Source organism: Haliaeetus albicilla, chromosome 12 (genome assembly GCF_947461875.1).
Source record: "Haliaeetus albicilla chromosome 12, bHalAlb1.1, whole genome shotgun sequence".
Lineage (NCBI taxonomy): Eukaryota > Metazoa > Chordata > Aves > Accipitriformes > Accipitridae > Haliaeetus > Haliaeetus albicilla.
In genome coordinates this window covers 29759150-29779379 of record NC_091494.1, presented here as the reverse complement: position 1 = coordinate 29779379, position 20230 = coordinate 29759150, and the positions used below count along the sequence as shown (strand labels likewise).

General features: G+C 45.0%; 1 protein-coding gene and 1 long non-coding RNA gene across 3 annotated transcripts in view; one reads left to right on the top strand and one right to left on the bottom strand.

Moving 5' to 3' along the window:
* LOC138688126 (uncharacterized) overlaps window positions 1-20230 on the bottom strand; it is a 92308-nt gene that overhangs the window by 33830 nt on the left and 38248 nt on the right. The window contains exons 3-4 of one of the 2 annotated variants that reach the window (XR_011327178.1): window positions 3986-4070; window positions 3859-3897 (exon numbers count right to left, since the gene is read on the bottom strand). This is a non-coding gene — a long non-coding RNA (uncharacterized lncRNA). The remainder of the gene's footprint in view (window positions 1-3858; window positions 3898-3985; window positions 4071-20230) is intronic. The other variant, XR_011327177.1, reaches the window with a different exon arrangement.
* LOC138688123 (myosin heavy chain, skeletal muscle, adult-like) lies at window positions 1957-19544 on the top strand. Its single transcript, XM_069798839.1, has 38 exons — window positions 1957-2218; window positions 2305-2448; window positions 2542-2698; window positions 5953-5980; window positions 6079-6190; window positions 6390-6482; window positions 6613-6676; window positions 6769-6867; window positions 6974-7077; window positions 7177-7315; window positions 7964-8082; window positions 8181-8330; window positions 9149-9319; window positions 9958-10267; window positions 10423-10490; window positions 10751-10838; window positions 10933-11050; window positions 11388-11511; window positions 11594-11730; window positions 11833-12088; window positions 12859-13101; window positions 13333-13509; window positions 13596-13741; window positions 13829-13919; window positions 14009-14398; window positions 14551-14677; window positions 14857-14975; window positions 15429-15625; window positions 16037-16220; window positions 16307-16472; window positions 16644-16768; window positions 16929-17237; window positions 17338-17541; window positions 17811-17936; window positions 18031-18201; window positions 18288-18392; window positions 18536-18631; window positions 19243-19544. Exons 1-38 carry the CDS (start codon window positions 2012-2014, stop codon window positions 19396-19398), a joined length of 5820 nt encoding a protein of 1939 aa, XP_069654940.1. The 5' UTR covers window positions 1957-2011; the 3' UTR covers window positions 19399-19544.

Sequence of the window (20230 nt, the reverse complement as noted above, 5' to 3'; positions counted from 1 at the left end):
ATGCCCTGCGCAGGGAGCCCAGGGGTGAGCTCTGGGTTTGAACACCAAAACAGTGGGTGCTGCGGTGCCAGAGCCCTCCTTGGAAAATGCTCTTCATGCACAGGCCAGTGCTTGATGCTGGATATTGCTTTGGATCACAGGCATCATTTTTCTGACCTTGCCCCTGTGTTATTCACTGAGCTTTATGCACTGAGCTCTTTTAATAACCAAAATGCCAACAACCAGGAGAAGGGTGTGTTTAGAACTGACGGTGTTTAAAGCAGCTCAAGTGACAGTGCCCTTTTCCTAGAACTAGACCAGTCACTCTCCAGGACTACCGGCAAATTCCCCCTTTCTCAGAGTATCAGCATTGTAAAGGACTGCCTACCACCTCTAGTGCTCTGATACAGGCAGCACTGTGTTGATAGCTTTTGTGGCTGGAACTGTATGAATGTGTAAGTGTGCGAGATATTTGGGATGGGTTGGGAGTGCTGGGCTGAGTGTAGTAGCCAAGTGCAGAGGATCTCAGACTGTATGCTGTGTGTGTGATTGTGTGTATAGCTGAGTTTGGGTGGAGGGGTCGGGATTTTTTGGAGTCGTAGGTAGTGAAGGGCTACAGGGACCTCCCCTGCTTCCTGACTTGGTTGAGGATATTGCTTGATATATGATAGCAGTGGGTACACATGTGAGGAACAGACGTAAGCTGTTTAGAAGGTTACTTTGCATTTTTGACTCTATCACGTTCTTAAAAATCCATATTAAAGTGGAGGTACAGCAAAATCCTTGTTAATTACTTTAGTGCTAATTACTAAATATTACACATTTATACTTATTCAGCTCTGTATCTAATGCATTTTTGTGTCTACCCTATCTTTCAACAGTAACATTTAGAAAAAATATGTAATTGTTTCTTTGTCTTCGGCTGCATCTCAATTCCCAAGAATGTTGTATGCAGGAATTCAGAATGTAACACATTTTTTTCTGTCATTTCAAATAGTAGATGAACATAAGAGTTAAATTCATTTAACAAGATTCTGTTGGCTTTCTTTCACACGGTTTATCTACTGCCATTAATGCATTTCTTCATCAGCCTCAGAACATCATGTGGAAAATATTAATGTTATCTGCATAATGCAATTGGAATAGTTACAGCACAGAGATTCAATAAAAATCTGCTTTGAGTCCAGGAGGAAATCACTGGAAATGCATCAATAGAATCCATAAGTACTACATCCAAGTTCTCCAAGTTCCTTGACTAATGGAGATTGTCTCCTTAAATCTCTTGTCAAATTATTTATAGTCAATACATTCACTTCATTGGTAAGATACAAAACTTTTCTAAATATAGCTCGTCAAATCAAATGACAATTATGCCCTTGGTTAAGTTTGCCAGACAATGCTTTGCCAAAGAACGTTTGCCAAAAAATATTTTGACCGAAGAAAGAGGAGGAATCCAGAGCATCTGCCAAGCAGACTCTATAAAAGTGTCTTTATAGCGCTCTGCCCTGTCTCCAAGAAAAGATTCAAGGTAAGAGTGCTGGATATAGTGTTTTGTTGAAGTTAGCTATCCACATTTATTATGCAGTATATTCTTCCCTCTCAAACTGGTTTCTAAATAAGTTTTTCCATCTGCTTTCAAGGCATTTGTATGCTTTCTACCTATAACTTTTTTTTAATTTTACCTAAGAATAATAAGGTTAATTTAACTTAATTCATATTCTCAAATATGACACTGTACAATTTGTAAAGTCAATGTACAATCTGTACAGTGTCACAAGACATAAATAACAGTGGTTTTTAAAAGATTATTCTGTATTTTTCAAGGATGAAAAAAAGATTCTTCTCTCCTGGGTTTAAATCATTAAAGAGGAGTAAGGCTATTTTTGCTAATTTTAGCAATTGTAGTATGTGCTTAATTTTAAAACATTTGAAAAGGTCTCCTTGCAAACAAGGTACATGAATAATGTATTAATGCTACAGTTGTTTTCTCCCACAGGGTTCTCTGTTGACGTGCTTTCAATAAAGTGCAGACATGGCCTCTCCGGATTCTGAGATGGCTGTCTTTGGGGAGGCAGCTCCTTATCTCCGAAAATCGGAAAAGGAGAGAATTGAGGCCCAGAACAAGCCTTTTGATGCCAAGTCATCCGTCTTTGTGGTGCATCCTAAGGAATCCTTTGTGAAAGGGACAATCCAGAGCAGGGAATCAGGGAAGGTCACGGTCAAGTCTGAAGCAGGAGAGGTGAGTAAAAAACAAGGCTTGAGAACAGAATTTGATTCCCACTCTGGGCTCTTAGCTGACATATATCAGTCTCTCTTCCTTGGCAGACTCTGACCGTGAAGGAAGATCAGGTCTTCCCCATGAACCCTCCCAAGTATGATAAAGTCGAGGACATGGCCATGATGACCCACCTCCATGAACCCGCTGTGCTGTACAACCTCAAAGAGCGTTATGCAGCCTGGATGATCTACGTAAGTAGCAGCAGCAGTCTTCCTCTGGGTAGCTAGGAGGAACTGCTCTGCCAGGCTAAGTGGAAGCCAACGTGCTGTCTCCCTTCCTCACAGACCTACTCGGGTCTCTTCTGCGTCACTGTCAACCCCTACAAGTGGCTGCCGGTGTACAACCCGGAGGTGGTGTTGGCCTACCGAGGCAAGAAGCGCCAGGAGGCCCCTCCACACATCTTCTCCATCTCTGACAATGCCTATCAGTTCATGTTAAATGGTGAGTTGCTTGGTTTTCTTTAAAATTATTTGGCTGTGAACACTCACAGAGGAGAAAAGAAGTCTTTTCACTGCAAAATAGTTCAGTTTAATGGTGTTGGGAGGACGGAAGTCCTCTCATCACCGGAATTATTTTCTTCACTGGATATCATCACTGAGATCATGTTTCTAACAGTCAACATTAGAATTTACTGTCCAAGATCTTTGGGAGGATACGGTTTAATGCTGAATACATTGTCAGATTTTCCTTCAAAGAAATTTGGATAAACTTTTGAAGTTCTGGTGCTTTGTTAGCTGAGAGGATTGTTCTTTGAATGATTTGCTTTGCAGGACTGAAAGTCACTAGGGTGGAGTTCTGTAAACAAGATTGGGTGTAAAGGGAAAGGAGATTCAACATCAAAGCCAATGCTTCCTATGGTGGTTTTACAAAGACTCAGGAAGCAGTCTTAGACACTACAGTGAAACCTGCTGGGAAAATTGATACTTCCTCCCCCCATCTCAGAAACAATTTCTTCTTTTCCATTCATTAATATAAATGGAACCAATAAGGAAGAAGGATAGTGAAAACTTTTCTAGCATTGTCTAAATCTCCAGACTTTCAAGAAAGAGCAGATTAGTCAGAAAAATATTAAACAAAGAGAGGCATAGTTTAATTTCTTAAAGTAAATCTTGTTCCCCCCTCTCTTATTTCTGTAGTATTCAGAGCGGTAAGAAAGTTGATTGGAAGAGAATACTATGAAAATGGAACAATAACAGATTGATGTTTGTTTACTGTGTCTTATCCTGGCAGTATTTACCTAAGTCATCATACATTTACCCTTGCTGACACCTTCAAGAGATGTGCAGGAACTTGGTGAAGGCAAACCCAGACTTTTCCGCTAGGAGTTAGTTACCTAATGGCTTAGTCTCTTCAGATAGCATGCAGATTATTGGAAAATACCATCCTAGAGGCCTAGAACAAATGTAAATCATCTGGCAAAAAGCACTTTCTCTGCAAGCCAGTCCAGCTACACAGCCTGTTAAGGTGGGTTATTAAACACACATAGACTTTCTCCAAAACATAACTCTGGCTAGTTAACTGTGAAAACACAAGAAGGCATGCAAAATTACAGGTTTGAGAACAACTTGCAGCATGCATAAAAACTTATGCTTATTTCTTACACATAAGGAGCAGAAGGGCTTAAGATGAGTCTGTGGAGTCTGTACTGACACAGTCAAAATTTAAAAAGACAACTTGGAAAATATAAGGTCATATCAGAACAAGTAAATGAGATTTTCATTTGTTTACCTTAAAGCAGTGTGGGAAGTACTCATTTCTGGAACTCCTCCTTACAGTGGGATTCATCAGAGGAACTTCTTCTGAATGAAGTGTCCTTAAAGAAAACCAACAATAAAATAAACACTAGCAAATTGCCAGGACAGAATTCAACCAGGCATGCCAGTGGAACTCTACAGGTCAAAAATTCTCACTGACAATTGCCTGGAAAACGGCAAGTGTTACTCTAACTTTTTAAAAGGGTTGTGAGGGAGTTTTAAGGAACAGCATAACAGTAAGCTTGATTTTTGTAAAAGGCAAACTGCCAGCAATTTCTAAACAAGGCAGCTGCTGGGCATGCGAATATATGTGACTTACCAAGAAAAAAAGATGCATTTATTTTAAAGGGAAGTCTTGCCTTACAAAACTACTGTTTTTTTTTTTAACAAAGGAGAGCTGGTCAAGGTAACCCATATGAATTCAACAAAGATCTTCAATAGAGTTGATAAAGCAGCTATTCTTGACATAATTTTTACGCTTACATTCACTACCAGCTATAGAACTGAGAAGGTTCAAAAAGAACTGGGTAAGAAAAAGGAAGACATGGTAAAAATTTTTTTTTTTCAGTTTTCATAGTGCCAAGATTTTATCAATGAAGTCTCACTGGGATCTGTTCTGGGACTTCTGCTGTTCAACATTTTTTTAAATGATCTGGAAATGTTGACAATCTTTCTGATTTGACTAAGTCCTTTAGGCCAGTAAAGATGAAGTCTAACAGTGAAGAATTTCAGAGGGACTTTATGACATTAAATGATCGAATTATTATTCAGTGATGTGGCAACAAAGTTTGGTCAGCAAGAATGTAAAACAATGGACATAGGAAAAAAACCCAAAAGATGGGCTCATTGCTGACAACTACTGCTTCTGTTATAGATATCCTTTAGTACAGCTTCAAAAATTTTGGCTCAGCGATCAGAAATCTACAAAATAACAAGTTGAGATCACTGACCAAGAAATAGAGACCGAAAGAGAAAATATCATTATATCATGGTGGTTACCCAAGGAATGCCTGCACCTTGTGTACTGGATGCATTTCTGCACTGCCTTTTTCAAAACAGAATACAGTAGAAATGGAACAGGTCAAGACAAAGATGAAAAGGTTTCTGAAAGATATGGCAGGACATCTGCTCAGGTAACTCTAGACAAATGATTTGTGCTACGTAATAAAATTATCCATGGCATGGAGAAGATGAATGGACAAGGAAAGAGCAGACAAAAAAACAAGCTCAACACTAGCTGCATTTTTTTTTCCTTCACACCATAACTGGTTCAAAAAAAGAGCAGACTGGGTGATAGAAGTTGAAGCAACACAGAAAGAACCGAGCATGGATTGAAAAAGAACCAGAAAAAATTCTGGAAAGCAAACTCAGCCCAGGCCATTACACACAAAACCATCTCATCTAGCTCTGGAAGTACCAAATTTTCAATATTCTAGAGTATTGGAAAGTATGCTGGTAAAAGGCTACTACATGCTTATGATGTTTTTGTGATTTTTCTTTAGGCAACAATCAATTGGCCACTGACAGAAAAAAACATCTAGGAGGGCCCATGGACTGGTCAGGAGTGGTTGTTCCTATGTTATAAAGTTTATGAGAAGCACCTGCTCCGTTCACTTTAGCTTACAGATAGTTCAATTAATCAGTAACTCTACAAAAATACTGCTTAGTTGGAATCCTTTTCATAAAGAAGATGAGCAGCTTGACATGAAGAGAATAGGCAGAAAAAGAAGCACGTATACTACACCTGACATCCACACCAGTGTTGACATGTCGGTTTCCCAACTTTAAAACGTTCAAAAGGAATTGGGGTGAAGGCACACAGCTTTATGAAAGGAAGGAGCTGCCTACAGATAGTGCATCTTCTAAAAGTCCCAGGAATATTTTTATCCAGGATATCCATGACACATACTAATCATCTCTTTGTTTCTGCCTCCTTCACAGATCGCGAGAACCAGTCGATCCTGATCACGTACGTACACTCCCTGCTCGGGTCCCCGCTGGGCTGCCCCATGCCAGGGGACCTCCTGCCTGACCACACGCTCTCTGCTTCTGTCTTTGGTTTGACAGTGGAGAATCTGGTGCAGGGAAGACTGTGAATACAAAGCGTGTCATCCAGTACTTCGCAATAATTGCAGCGAGTGGGGAGAAGAAGAAGGAGGAGCAGTCAGGCAAAATGCAGGTGAGTCAAGAAGAACAGACTGAACACTTGGCAGGTAATTGCCATGTCAGCTAAACACTGTAACTGAATAATTACCATCCTGTAGGGAACACTTGAGAATGAAATAATTAATTAATAAATACTAGCCTGAATCAATGTTTTCCTCTGTTCCTGACATGATTTTTGGAAAGGATAACCAGCAATAATTATCATCCTGTAGGGAACGCTTGAGGATCAAATCATCAGCGCCAACCCACTGCTGGAGGCCTTTGGAAATGCCAAGACCGTGAGGAATGACAACTCCTCACGCTTTGTAAGTTGTGGCTTTGGACAAAATCTCTCCCTCTCATTACAAGATAAGTGATGGCCCTGGCAGTATTCCACATAAAGGAGATGTCAAAAGAACCCATCCAGGCTGAAATGCTGCTGCTTCTCCTTAACAGGGCAAATTCATCAGAATCCACTTTGGAGCTACAGGCAAACTGGCTTCTGCTGACATTGAAACTTGTAAGAGACTCTCCTGGCCTGATCCCATTCCTTCCTAAAGACCCACTTCCGTGTGCCTTCCTGTGCCTAACTCTTTCTACCTTCCTTTCCAGATCTGCTGGAGAAGTCCAGAGTCACTTTCCAGCTCAAGGCAGAAAGAAGCTACCACATATTTTATCAAATCACGTCCAACAAGAAGCCAGAGCTAATTGGTAGGAGGGATCATTATGTCTTTTTGAGGATGACCACTGAGCAACAGTTCCCTCTATTACCTGGTTGGCAAAACTAAGCCTGTGCCTTGCCTTTTCCTGCTTTCAGACATGCTCCTCATTACCACCAACCCTTATGATTTCCACTTTGTGAGTCAAGGTGAGGTCAGTGTTCCCAGTATCGATGACCAGGAGGAGCTCATGGCTACAGATGTAAGTAACACAGGAAAAAGGTACCTACTGTACATGTCTTGAAGGTGACATAGGTGACCTACTAAGGACATGTATTTTAATTCATTGTTTCAACTGCAGAGTGCCATTGACATCCTGGGCTTCACTGCCGATGAAAAGACTGCCATCTACAAGCTGACAGGGGCTGTCATGCACTACGGGAACCTGAAATTCAAGCAGAAACAAAGAGAGGAGCAGGCAGAGCCGGATGGCACAGAAGGTATCAGCAAATTCAGCAACTGTCTTGTTCAAAGAACTTCTCTGTTTGCAGAGATGATATGTTAGCCTCCAAAGACAGGCATTTGCTGCCCTGAGTCACCACATAAAGCACTGAGGAAATGCATCTTTGTTCATTGTCTATGTAACTGCAGAGGTGCTTCCTTGATCATGGGAAATACCATTATTTTATCCAATGGATACTGCCCAGGCACACACAGCCGGAAAGGGGGAACTTCAACTTCAATGCAGGATACCACTCTCTCTGTAAAACCTTCAACCACTAAGTCGCCATGACATGCAATCATATTTTTTGTGAAATAAATCCTCTATTCTTTGTTATGCAGAAAGCCACTTTCCACAGAAAAGGAATGTGCTGCATGCATGCCCCATGTATTCCCAGAGGCTTTTGGAGTTCTTCTGGGAAATTCCAGATTCATGCTATTCCTATCCAAGCCATACCTGTTCTTGCTTTCAAAGAAGGCCATCATTAGCTTCCAGAATTTACATTCCTTCCCAGACCTTCTGTATGAGACCAGACCAATGCTTTCCTGTTTCTAGAACATGAAGAGCAGAGTTGTTCACACTGACCAAATTCTAGCCGTTGTCCAAAGATAAATGCCTCTCTCTCTCCCTCTCTCTCCCTCTTTAGTGGCTGACAAGGCTGCCTACCTGATGGGCCTTAACTCAGCTGACCTGCTCAAAGCCCTGTGTTATCCCCGAGTCAAGGTTGGGAATGAATTTGTGACCAAAGGTCAAACTGTGGAACAGGTAAAATCTGGAGGTTGAAAATACATGGCTTGAAAGAGTACTTGAGCATTCTTCTTTGACCCTAGGAGGTAACTCCAGTCCTTTCTTCTCTACTTGAGGTGAACAACGCAGTTGGTGCCTTGGCAAAAGCTGTCTATGAGAAGATGTTCTTGTGGATGGTTATTCGCATCAACCAACAGCTGGATACCAAGCAACCCAGACAGTACTTCATTGGTGTCCTGGACATTGCTGGCTTTGAGATCTTTGACGTAAGGAACAAGGATTTGGCACCATAGTCAAGGGAGGGGCAAGGAGGGGTCATCAGGACTCAGAAACATGCTTCTTTTTAAGAAGATTCAGTTTATCCTCCTCATCCGCAGTTTCCTAGAAACCCCTCCCTCTTCTCTGCCACAGTAGCACCCTCAAATGGCTTTACTGACAAACACTTTGATTCTAACGTCAACAGGTAGAAGAAAGCTCTGCTTTCTGACAAAGGGTCTCAGAGGCCCTTGAACTTGCAAAGGTCTTAGGCTTTGCAAACAAAGAGACAGCTCTGGGACTATGGCTAACACAGATGTGGGCCAAAGGTATGGACGCTCTTGGAAGAGCCAAGGAAAGGGTAGTGCTATGGGAAAGTTCACAGCATGTTTCCTGTGTTATGCATGCAGTGATGATGCTAGGACTTATGTGTCAGGGCAGAGAAAACCCTGGATTGTTGATCTGAGGGCAGAGAAATTCTTGGGTGGGACACTGAGGAGGTTTCCACTCTCTGGGAGGTCAGAGGGCTGAGACACCTACACAATGCTGCAGCTAAGGTTACTGAAGGATTTGATTTGAGTAGCACAGTAAAAGAGAATTGTTACTTTTATCTTGATTTCAAAAGTAATAATAATGAAATCCTTCGAGGACAGTGAATTTTACAATAGAAGTCCTGCTAAGGAAACACACACTGTTACAGTACACTTAGGAGTGGTGTTTCAGCTGGGGAACATCAAACAGCGGAATGCTCTGTTAGGAGAATGCTAGCAAAACCCTGGGGTGTTTGCCACACTTTGAGAACCTGTGCACCTCTCCTTCCTTTGGGCAGTTCAACAGCTTTGAGCAGCTGTGCATCAACTTCACCAATGAGAAACTGCAACAGTTCTTCAACCACCACATGTTCGTGCTGGAGCAGGAAGAGTACAAGAAAGAAGGAATTGAATGGACGTTCATTGACTTTGGGATGGACTTGGCTGCCTGCATTGAGCTCATTGAGAAGGTACCTTTTCCATACAAGTGTACAATGTATCTTGGAATTCTGTGATGTTACTGAGCCAGATTCAGCTCAGAAAGAACTCACAGCCAGACATTCAGTGTCAGTGAAACAAAATATTTTGCACTGGAATTTATTTTAGTCTGGGGAAGAGAAATTAGGAAACTCAAATCTCTGTCATGAATCCTGCATTACCTGGTCTTCAAGCATGGAAAAGAGAGCCTGGACTCCCACCAACAGACTTCTTTAAAACAAACTGGAGTCACTCTCCGTTCCTTTTTCCTCTGAAGACTCAAATCAGAACTCCCCACACAACTTTGGGAAATAAATGTCACCTCGCCTGACTTCCCATAACAGCTGGGTCTCCTGTAGCTATCTTCCCAATTATTTTCCTCTTTACCACTTCTCCCTCCAATTCTACTCCCAACTCTAACCTGAACCAGACAGACATTCTTACCAGTTCTAGGCTGCGGGAAGGCAAGGGAAGGCAGAACTAAGCTCCCTGGCTGAGGGCAACTTGTGACAAACTTAGGCCCTTATCCAGGCTGAGATGCTACCAGTAACACACTGATACCTTTGATCTTGGTAACACACGCTTCACATCATTATCATTTTTCACTGTCACTTCTTGTGGTACCTTCCAGCCCATGGGCATCTTCTCCATCCTGGAAGAGGAGTGCATGTTCCCCAAGGCAACTGACACCTCTTTCAAGAACAAGCTCTATGACCAGCACCTGGGCAAGTCCAGCAACTTCCAGAAGCCCAAGCCTGTCAAAGGCAAGGCTGAGGCCCACTTCGCCCTGATACACTATGCTGGCACAGTAGACTACAACATCACTGGCTGGCTGGAGAAGAACAAAGACCCCCTGAATGAAACTGTCATTGGGTTGTACCAGAAATCATCTGTGAAGACACTGGCCTTACTCTTTGCCAACTATGGTGGAGCAGATGCAGGTCAGCTCTGTGAAAACTGTATTTTGAGTGTGGGACAATGTTGACACAGAATTAAAGCAGTAAACACTAAACATTTAAAGTTGATTTGTGTTCTGTAGTCTCCAATATGCAATATCCATATTTTAATACTTTTTTTTCTTTTCTTCCATTTGCAGAGGCTGGTGGCAAAAAAGGAGGGAAGAAGAAGGGTTCTTCTTTCCAGACTGTCTCAGCTCTTTTCCGGGTAAGGGCAGAATTCACTACCTCATTACTAAAAATACCCCCTGAAATAATATATGAGTTGTGTAGAATTGCTGTAAGAAAACAGGTGTGTAATTCCCTGAGCGGACTCCGATTTGTATGTATTGAAGCAGGTTTACACTATCATAAACATGCATTTCTGATAGGTCAAGACACTGAAAGATTCAGTTTTTATATGTACATCATATATAGCCATGCAGTGCTTACAAACTTTAATCTAAACTTGACCTTGTAATCTCACAGGAGAATTTAAACAAGCTGATGACAAATCTACGCAGCACTCACCCCCATTTTGTACGATGCATCATCCCAAATGAAACTAAAACACCTGGTAAGGAGATCCAATAGGAGGAAAACTCAAGGCACAAAAGCTCTTCTCCTGAGTATCAGACAATAGGGTAGTCACTAATGGTGGTATCTGTCAGGTGCCATGGAGCATGAGCTGGTGCTGCATCAGCTGCGATGCAATGGTGTGCTGGAAGGGATCAGAATTTGCAGGAAAGGATTCCCCAGCAGAGTCCTGTATGCTGACTTCAAACAAAGGTAAGAGTGCTCCATCTTTCTCCCCATTCAGAACAAACTATATAGCCTGAGTACCTTAAGAAACTTGAAACGTTATATTTCAAAAAGGACCTATGTAGTAACATAGACATGTTTTATTGTGAGTTGTTGATTGATTTTATGTTGATGATCAGGACTCCCTTGGACTCTGAGGTAACAGTATGAAATCTTCACTGACACTATCTTGAAAGAATGGACTGTCTCTAATACATGACATTACTCGGTCAGACAGTCAGCTGTTGCTTAGAAGCCTGTAGCGTTCAGTTGCACTGGTGGTTCCAGTAATGTGGATTTCTTCATGTTCTGCTTTCTCCTGCAGATACAGAGTTCTTAATGCAAGTGCTATTCCAGAAGGTCAGTTCATGGACAGCAAGAAGGCTTCAGAGAAGCTTCTTGCGTCCATTGATGTGGACCACACCCAGTACAAATTTGGTCACACCAAGGTAGGAAAAAGTCCTGCGTTCAAACACTGTGTGCCTCTGTTATGCACTGAGGCTCATGTGCTACAATGTTCTGTTTCTTAAGGTGTTCTTCAAAGCTGGGCTGATAGGTCTTCTGGAGGAGATGAGAGATGAGAAACTAGCAGAGATTATGACCATGACACAAGCCAGGTGCAGGGGCTTCCTGATGAGAGTGGAGTATCAGAGAATGGTGGAGAGGAGGTAGGCATTTCTCATTTTTAGTTTCTTCTCATGGTACTTGACTGATGAAGTTTAAATTCATCACAATAAAGCTATGCAATAGCCATGTGAATTTTATTTCAGGGACTCCATCTTCTGTATCCAGTATAATGTTCGTGCATTCATGAATGTCAAGCACTGGCCCTGGATGAAGCTGTTCTTCAAGATCAAGCCCTTGCTGAAGAGTGCAGAATCTGAGAAGGAGATGGCCAACATGAAACAAGAGTTTGAGAAAACCAAGGAAGAGCTTGCGAAGTCTGAGGCAAAGAGGAAGGAGCTGGAGGAGAAAATGGTGACCTTACTGCAGGAGAAAAATGACCTGCAGCTCCAAGTCCAGGCAGTGAGTATCACCATTCATTTGTCCCTGGGAAAAGAATATTACACAGTCAGAACGCTTCTTACCCTAAGCAGAGACTTGCAGGAAGCTGACTACCGTGCAGTAGAAAACAGTCTAAATCACACACTCTAAGGCACTCTGAGTAAACAGGCACTGGCAGGGGCATGGTGAGGCTCAGGGCAGCCCCACATGAGACTCGGCATTCCTGCTGTCTGAGGAAAGAGCCATGTAACACTAGCCAACATGTAATCCACAGCAGAGAGCTCTGAACTGGAAGGGAAGTATCTCCATCTACTCACCTTTCAAAGCAGTGTATCTGTCTAACAGACTAAAGGCAAACCTGAGAAGGACCCACTTTTCCTACGTCCAGCAATACTAGGCGGCCTTGATTACTTTCAGAAACATGGATAGTTTCCATTCAAACTCAGTTAGGAAAAGGCGGTTTCTTCACACCAAACAAAACACCGCTTGCTCCACTGAATTATTCTCACAAAGCCTTTACTCCCCAAATATTATGAGGTTCATGATGAGTGAATTAAAAAGAAAAAGCTACCCTCTCTGTGAGGCATTTTTAGAGACACAAAAAATCTGGAATCAATGTTGATTCCAGATGACAAGCTTTCCCGGTAGACACCGGGCAAGATCTTCCAGTTGCTGGAGTGGAAGGCCAGGTTCAGTGCCCATTTTAATACACACCTACTCAGTGATACAACAGACAGAGCGGAGAAACTTCAAAACATTACAACTCATAAAAATTTGTGTCTCCTCACCAGGAGGCAGATAGCTTGGCTGATGCTGAGGAAAGATGTGACCAGCTCATCAAAACCAAAATCCAGCTGGAAGCCAAAATTAAGGAGGTGACTGAAAGGGCTGAAGATGAGGAGGAAATTAATGCCGAGCTGACAGCCAAGAAGAGAAAACTGGAGGATGAATGTTCTGAGCTGAAGAAAGATATTGATGACCTCGAGTTAACGCTAGCCAAAGTGGAGAAGGAAAAGCATGCCACTGAAAACAAGGTACACACACAGGGGGTCACATAAAGGCTGAAGGGACAGATGCCTCCCACATCAGCCTGGTATCCTCAGAACAAAGCTAGGTTTGGAACATACCAGGAGCATCACAGTGGGGCAGCGAGGCAGCCCAAATGAAAAACAAGCTCCTGGCTAAGCACTGCAAAGTGAAAAGGTCACTGCACTAAGCAGTCAAGTCTTCTACACAGACTTTTGGCACTTTCTTACAATCAACAGGTGAAAAACCTCACAGAGGAGATGGCAGCCCTGGACGAGACCATTGCCAAGCTGACAAAAGAGAAGAAAGCCCTCCAAGAGGCCCATCAGCAGACACTGGATGACCTGCAGGTAGAAGAGGACAAAGTCAATACGCTGACCAAAGCTAAAACCAAGCTGGAGCAGCAAGTGGATGACGTAAGCACATGTGCAGCTAAATGAAAAAGAAAAACTCGTAGAGGAAAGCATAGCCAGCAGAGCACTGATGGTCTTGTTTGTTTTAGCTGGAAGGGTCCCTGGAGCAAGAGAAGAAACTGCGCATGGACCTTGAGAGAGCTAAGAGGAAACTCGAAGGAGACCTGAAGCTGGCCCATGACAGCATAATGGATTTGGAAAATGATAAGCAGCAGCTGGATGAGAAGCTGAAGAAGTAGGTGGGGCCGTGGGGCACCTGAGTGCTGGGCTGGTGCACCTGTCTTTTTGCTTTGAGCTCTGACATGGTTTGCTTTGCCCAAAGGAAAGACTTTGAAATCAGCCAGATCCAGAGCAAAATTGAGGATGAGCAAGCCCTGGGCATGCAATTACAGAAGAAGATCAAGGAGCTGCAGGCAAGTCTTTGTTCCTTCCCCTCTCTCACCCAGTCTCAGGTCAGGTAGGAGGAGGGCATGGGTGTGAAGGGTCCCCTAATGTTCCCCAGGCTCGTATTGAGGAACTGGAGGAGGAAATTGAGGCAGAGCGAACCTCTCGGGCAAAAGCAGAGAAGCATCGGGCTGACCTCTCGAGGGAGCTAGAGGAGATCAGCGAGCGCCTGGAAGAAGCAGGAGGGGCTACCGCAGCTCAGATCGATATGATCAAGAAGCGTGAGGCAGAATTTCAGAAGATGCGCCGTGACCTCGAAGAGGCCACGCTGCAGCACGAAGCCACAGCTGCCGCCCTGCGGAAGAAGCACGCGGACAGCACAGCTGAGCTTGGGGAGCAGATCGACAACCTGCAGCGAGTGAAGCAGAAGCTGGAGAAGGAGAAGAGCGAGCTGAAGATGGAGATTGACGACTTGGCCAGTAACATGGAGTCTGTCTCCAAAGCCAAGGTATAGAGTTGCAGTAGGACATGCTCACAGGGCCCAGGTATGGCACATAGGCTATGCCTACCAGCCACATTCTCATAAAAAAAATCCCTGCTGTGAGAATAAGGCAGAGTGCAGGTGTTCATCTCCTTTCCTTCCTTGTGTTTGCTATCTAGGCAAATCTGGAGAAGATGTGCCGCACTCTGGAGGATCAGCTGAGTGAGATTAAAACTAAGGAGGAGCAGAATCAGCGCATGATCAATGACCTCAATACTCAAAGGGCTCGTCTGCAGACAGAATCAGGTGAGACATCCTCTTTCCTGAGGGGTAATAGGAGGATCTGCGTGCCATGAGCATACCAGAGGGTGCAAAGTGACAACTGGTATAACCTCTCCAGGCCACTCCTGACTACGCAGGTTTACAGGCAGAAACTGTCATATTGTTAGTAGTCTAGTTACCTTTTTTTACTTTACCCTTCTCAGGTGAATATTCACGCCAGGTGGAGGAAAAAGATGCTCTGATTTCTCAGCTGTCTAGGGGCAAGCAAGGATTTACCCAACAGATTGAGGAACTCAAGAGACATCTAGAGGAAGAAATAAAGGTCTGGAAGCACCCTACTGTCCACAACCTACATAATCCCTAAAAGCGTCCGGAGAACCCTGTCTGATCCAAGATTGGTTCAACAATCTTTCCCCAAACACATGTAGTACTGGAGGGAACACCAGTAATGCACATATCCCCACTCATAAGCTAGAGAGGGAAGGAAGCGTAATGATTGTCATGCTAGAGGAAGTCATCCACAAGGCTTTCAGGAGATGCTGACGATACTCTCTGAGACGGGATTCAGACACATACGTCAAAACATTGACAGGAACAGCAGATTACTGTCCCCAGAGCACCTGTCACTAACACATCCTGATCCTCCAGAATACATTGATGAAGGCTTCATCAGCTCCCAGCTTTGCATTTGCCTAATTAGAGTTTCATTCTAATTTTACTGTCAAGAGGCATCTCAAGACAAGTATTGAGGCTACCAATTCCAATGTCCCCACAGGCCAAGAACGCCCTGGCCCACGCCTTGCAGTCCGCTCGCCACGACTGTGACTTGCTCCGGGAACAATATGAGGAGGAGCAGGAAGCCAAGGGGGAGCTGCAGCGTGCCCTGTCCAAGGCCAACAGCGAAGTGGCCCAGTGGAGAACCAAATACGAGACGGACGCTATTCAGCGCACGGAGGAGCTGGAGGAGGCCAAGTACGTGAGGAATGTGGGATGTCGAGTGGCTGGAGAAGACTGAGACTGTCAAGGGGAACTGGAGTCTCTGAGAGTGGGTTAGGACAAGGGTAGTACAAAGGCAGGGATATACTGTCTTTGTGGTAGAGGGGAGAGGGGGAGGAAGAGGAAAGCATGCTGTGGAAAAAGTGCAGATTGGAAGGACAAACGTAGCCTTTAGGGCTAGAAAGGCTAAGACAGGCCAAATACTCAGTAGGTGGTAAGACACAGAAGTGATAGACCCTTTGGGCTGCATGCAATCTTGGAACAGAAAAAACACTGTGAAAAACGCTAGGCTCAAAGCTCCCAAAGTGGCCAGCTGCCCTCTCATGAACACTGCAAAATCGGCTCCCCTCTAAGCTCTAACCCAGAGCTGTGCTTATCTCCTCCCAGGAAGAAGCTGGCACAACGCCTGCAGGATGCAGAGGAACATGTCGAAGCTGTAAATGCCAAATGTGCCTCCCTGGAAAAGACAAAGCAGAGGCTGCAGAATGAAGTGGAGGACCTGATGATTGATGTGGAGCGATCAAATGCTGCCTGCGCAGCTCTGGATAAGAAGCAGAAGAACTTTGACAAGGTCTTTTGGGCTCCAGGCCTGGGGTTCCTGGGCAGAGCATCCCCTCCTGATTGCCACATCCACACTGAGGTCCTGTTTCTCTTCAGATCCTGGCAGAATGGAAGCAGAAGTACGAGGAAACGCAGGCTGAGCTGGAAGCCTCCCAGAAGGAGTCTCGGTCTCTCAGCACAGAGCTGTTTAAGATGAAGAATGCCTATGAGGAGTCCTTGGACCACCTGGAAACGCTGAAGCGTGAGAACAAGAACTTGCAGCGTAAGTCCCTGGCCCTCTGCTCCTGGCTGGGCTTTCTCACTATCCAGCACTACCACCTTTCCGTATGGGTCTGTGCCTGCAGGCTGGCAAAGCTGCCTGTCACCTTGGTGTGGCAGGGCCCTTTGCATTCTGCTCTGTGCCTGACCATGCTGTTGGTCTTTGCTCCCACAGAGGAGATTTCCGACCTCACGGAGCAGATTGCCGAGGGAGGAAAGGCGATTCATGAGCTGGAGAAAGTCAAGAAGGAGATTGAGCAGGAGAAATATGAACTCCAAGCTTCCCTGGAGGAAGCTGAGGTATACACAGTGCTAATAAATGGTGTCCAGACTGAAAGTATGGGAGTATTTATCTGCAGAAATGTCAGGAAAGCAAGCCTAGATTTTGTGAAGTACTGTATAAGAGATTACGTAGGAAGGAAGCAGTAGTTTAAGTCACTGTTCCTGCTGACTTGTCCAGGCTTCCCTGGAACATGAAGAGGGGAAGATCCTGCGCCTCCAGCTTGAGCTCAACCAGGTGAAGTCTGAGATTGACAGGAAGATAGCAGAGAAAGATGAGGAGATCGACCAGATGAAGAGAAACCACCTTCGAGTCGTGGAGTCCTTACAGAGCAGCCTGGATGCTGAGATCAGGAGCAGGAATGAAGCCCTGCGTCTGAAGAAGAAGATGGAGGGAGACCTGAATGAAATGGAGATCCAGCTGAGCCATGCCAACCGCGTGGCTGCAGAGGCACAAAAGAACCTGAGAAACACACAGGCAGTGCTCAAGGTCTGTTCAGCAAAGCTACAGAAAGAGAAGAGCCTTCGCTGACATTTTTGGCACCCAAGCACACGCTGCCACCTTGCAAATTCTCTTGCCTTTTTTACAGGATACCCAGATACACTTGGACGATGCTCTCAGGACACAGGAGGACCTGAAGGAGCAGGTGGCCATGGTGGAGCGCAGAGCAAACCTGTTGCAGGCTGAAGTTGAGGAACTACGGGCAGCCCTGGAGCAGACAGAGAGGTCAAGGAAAGTGGCTGAGCAGGAGCTTCTGGATGCCACTGAACGTGTGCAGCTCCTCCACACCCAGGTCAGGCATGCTCCTTGAAACTAATCCCATTAACAAGGGACAACACAGAATGCGATTGCTATGCATCTTGCAAGTGATTACTATGTAAACACTTGAAGAGCTATGCTGTAATATGGCCAATCTAGCCAGCCACCCATGTCTGGTTTGCTGCTACAGCTGTAAAGAGGACTCTTGCATTAAAGACTTTCATAAACAATACTCACACTTTTAGCTCTTGATGTGGAGGCATGAGGTCTAAAAGTTCAAATCATGTCTTTCCTGTTGCACAGAACACCAGCTTGATCAACACCAAGAAGAAGCTGGAAACCGACATTGCCCAAATTCAGGGTGAAATGGAGGACACGATCCAGGAAGCCCGCAATGCTGAAGAGAAGGCCAAGAAGGCCATCACAGATGTGAGTCGGGGGCTCCTTTCACTGCTGATGGTGGATGTATAGTCCCCAGGATGTCTCCAGCCTGAAAATGGCTTTGACCTTTTGCTCTCATCAGGCGGCCATGATGGCAGAAGAGCTGAAGAAGGAGCAGGACACCAGCGCCCACCTGGAGAGGATGAAGAAGAACCTGGACCAGACGGTGAAGGACCTGCAGCACCGTCTGGATGAAGCCGAGCAGTTGGCCCTGAAGGGAGGCAAGAAGCAAATCCAGAAGCTGGAGGCCAGAGTGCGTGGGGCTTTTATTTGTGCATGAGTGAGCACGTCACGTAAGTAGCCAGCAGGGAAGCTCCAAAGATGGGGTGCTCATTGCAGGTGCGGGAGCTGGAAGGGGAGGTTGATGCTGAGCAGAAGCGCAGCGCTGAAGCCGTGAAGGGTGTGCGCAAGTACGAGAGGAGGGTGAAGGAGCTGACCTACCAGGTAAGGCAGGAGGCCGCCTTGGGCTGACAGAGTTTTCTCACAGCAAGTCAGATTTTGTGCACACCATCCCCAAAGGGAACTGTTAACCTCACATGATGCAGAACCAACAATTCATTCTCTTTCCTGCTTGCCAACCGCTCTAGTCTGAGGAAGACCGTAAGAATATTCTCAGGCTGCAGGATCTGGTGGACAAGCTGCAAATGAAGGTGAAATCCTACAAGAGACAAGCTGAGGAGGCTGTAAGTATTACTCGAAGAATGGGCAGGAGCCACCTTCCATTGTGGCAGCACGCTCACTGAGATGAGTACGAATAGCAGGAAAGGGGCATGAAAGAATCTCCCAAGATACAACAGTCTTGGCCACACCATTTTACTGTCGTGTCATGAGGCCTTGCTGAGTTCTGGGCACCCTGCAGCAGTCAGTGATGAACTGAGGGAAATTCTGCAGCCTGTTTTATACAGGACGTCAGACTAAACAAACCCAGGGGCTACATCCACTGACTGAAGTTAACTGAAGTTCATGAATCTCTGCTAGTAATCAACAGCAGAAGGCTTCAGGGTCTTTCTCAACCTAATAAGCCGCACCAATAGCTGGGCATCAAGTAGTGGGAGAATAAGTACACAAATGACAAATCCAAGTGACAAAGTTGCTCCTCAGGAGTGACATAGTACTGGCGAAGCTTGTCACAGTGGGGTCCTGAATAAGGGAGGATGAGGAGGTCTGTGTGAGGCTTACGTGTAATCGGCGGTGGGAGTGGGGTGGAAGAGCTACAACCCTGCAAGGCCAAGGTGCAGGAGGAGTGACACCCCTGCCCTGGGCTCCTCACCACCGACTCGCTCTCCCCACACAGGAGGAGCTGTCCAATGTCAACCTCTCCAAGTTCCGCAAGATCCAGCACGAGCTGGAAGAAGCTGAGGAACGGGCTGACATTGCAGAGTCGCAGGTCAACAAGCTCCGAGTGAAGAGTCGGGAGTTTCATGGCAAGAAGATAGAAGAGGAAGAGTGAGGATGTCTTGAGGCAGCAAAGTGACCTGAGGGCTGCACAAAATGTGAACCTCTCAGTCGCTTTCTTCTGCAATGTGTCTTTGTAACCAAGTTAACGTCTAGAGAATAAAGAACGTATATGCCTTTGCATATGCACTATGAGCACCAGTGTTCCTTTGTTTGTCTTTTTAGTGGTTAGGTCTATATCAGCATTAGCTTTTGGGCACAGCTTTGGCTTATAACTTCTGTGTACCTATGTCATGGTACAGCTTTTTGTTATCTGGTTCATGACTACTTACCCCTTCTTTCTTACTTAGTCACTGGGCATGAATAGAAATTTAACATCACATGAAGAGAAATTAAGGACAATAATTCCTGACAGTGACTCCTGCCAGTTCAGCCTTCCTACTCTTCTGTCCCAAACAACATCTTACATTATGTTTACCCATACAGCACCTCATCAGTTTCCAGTTGCGCAACATGTCAGGTGTGAGCTGCTCCTTTTGCTGGCCGCTCTCCAAGGAAGATTTGTGGAGGGCTGATAACCAACAGAGTTTATGTTTTCTTGGGAAGCTGGCAGAAGGTGTTCTTTAGCCTCCACCATGTTTGCTTCATTAATTTAGTGTCCTAGTTTCAGCTGGGATAGAGTTAACTGTCTTCCTAGTAGCTGGTACGGTGCTATGTTTTGAGTTCAGTATGCGAAGAATGTTGAGAACACTGATGTTTTCAGCTGTTGCTAAGTAGCGTTTAGTCTAAAGTCAAGGATTTTTCAGCTTCTCATGCCCAGCCAGCGAGAAAGCTGGAGGGGCACAAGAAGTTGGCACAGAACACAGCCAGGGCACCTGACCCAAACT

What these genes read in the sequence shown, in the direction of transcription:
- LOC138688123 (XM_069798839.1), top strand. Translation starts at nt 2,012, where the DNA reads ATGGCCTCTCCGGATTCTGAGATGGCTGTCTTTGGGGAGGCAGCTCCT. An exon ending in TCAAGTCTGAAGCAGGAGAG is followed by an intron (nt 2,219 to 2,304) that starts GTGAGTAAAAAA and finishes CTTCCTTGGCAG; the next exon opens with ACTCTGACCGTGAAGGAAGA. An exon ending in CTGTCTCAGCTCTTTTCCGG is followed by an intron (nt 10,491 to 10,750) that starts GTAAGGGCAGAA and finishes GTAATCTCACAG; the next exon opens with GAGAATTTAAACAAGCTGAT.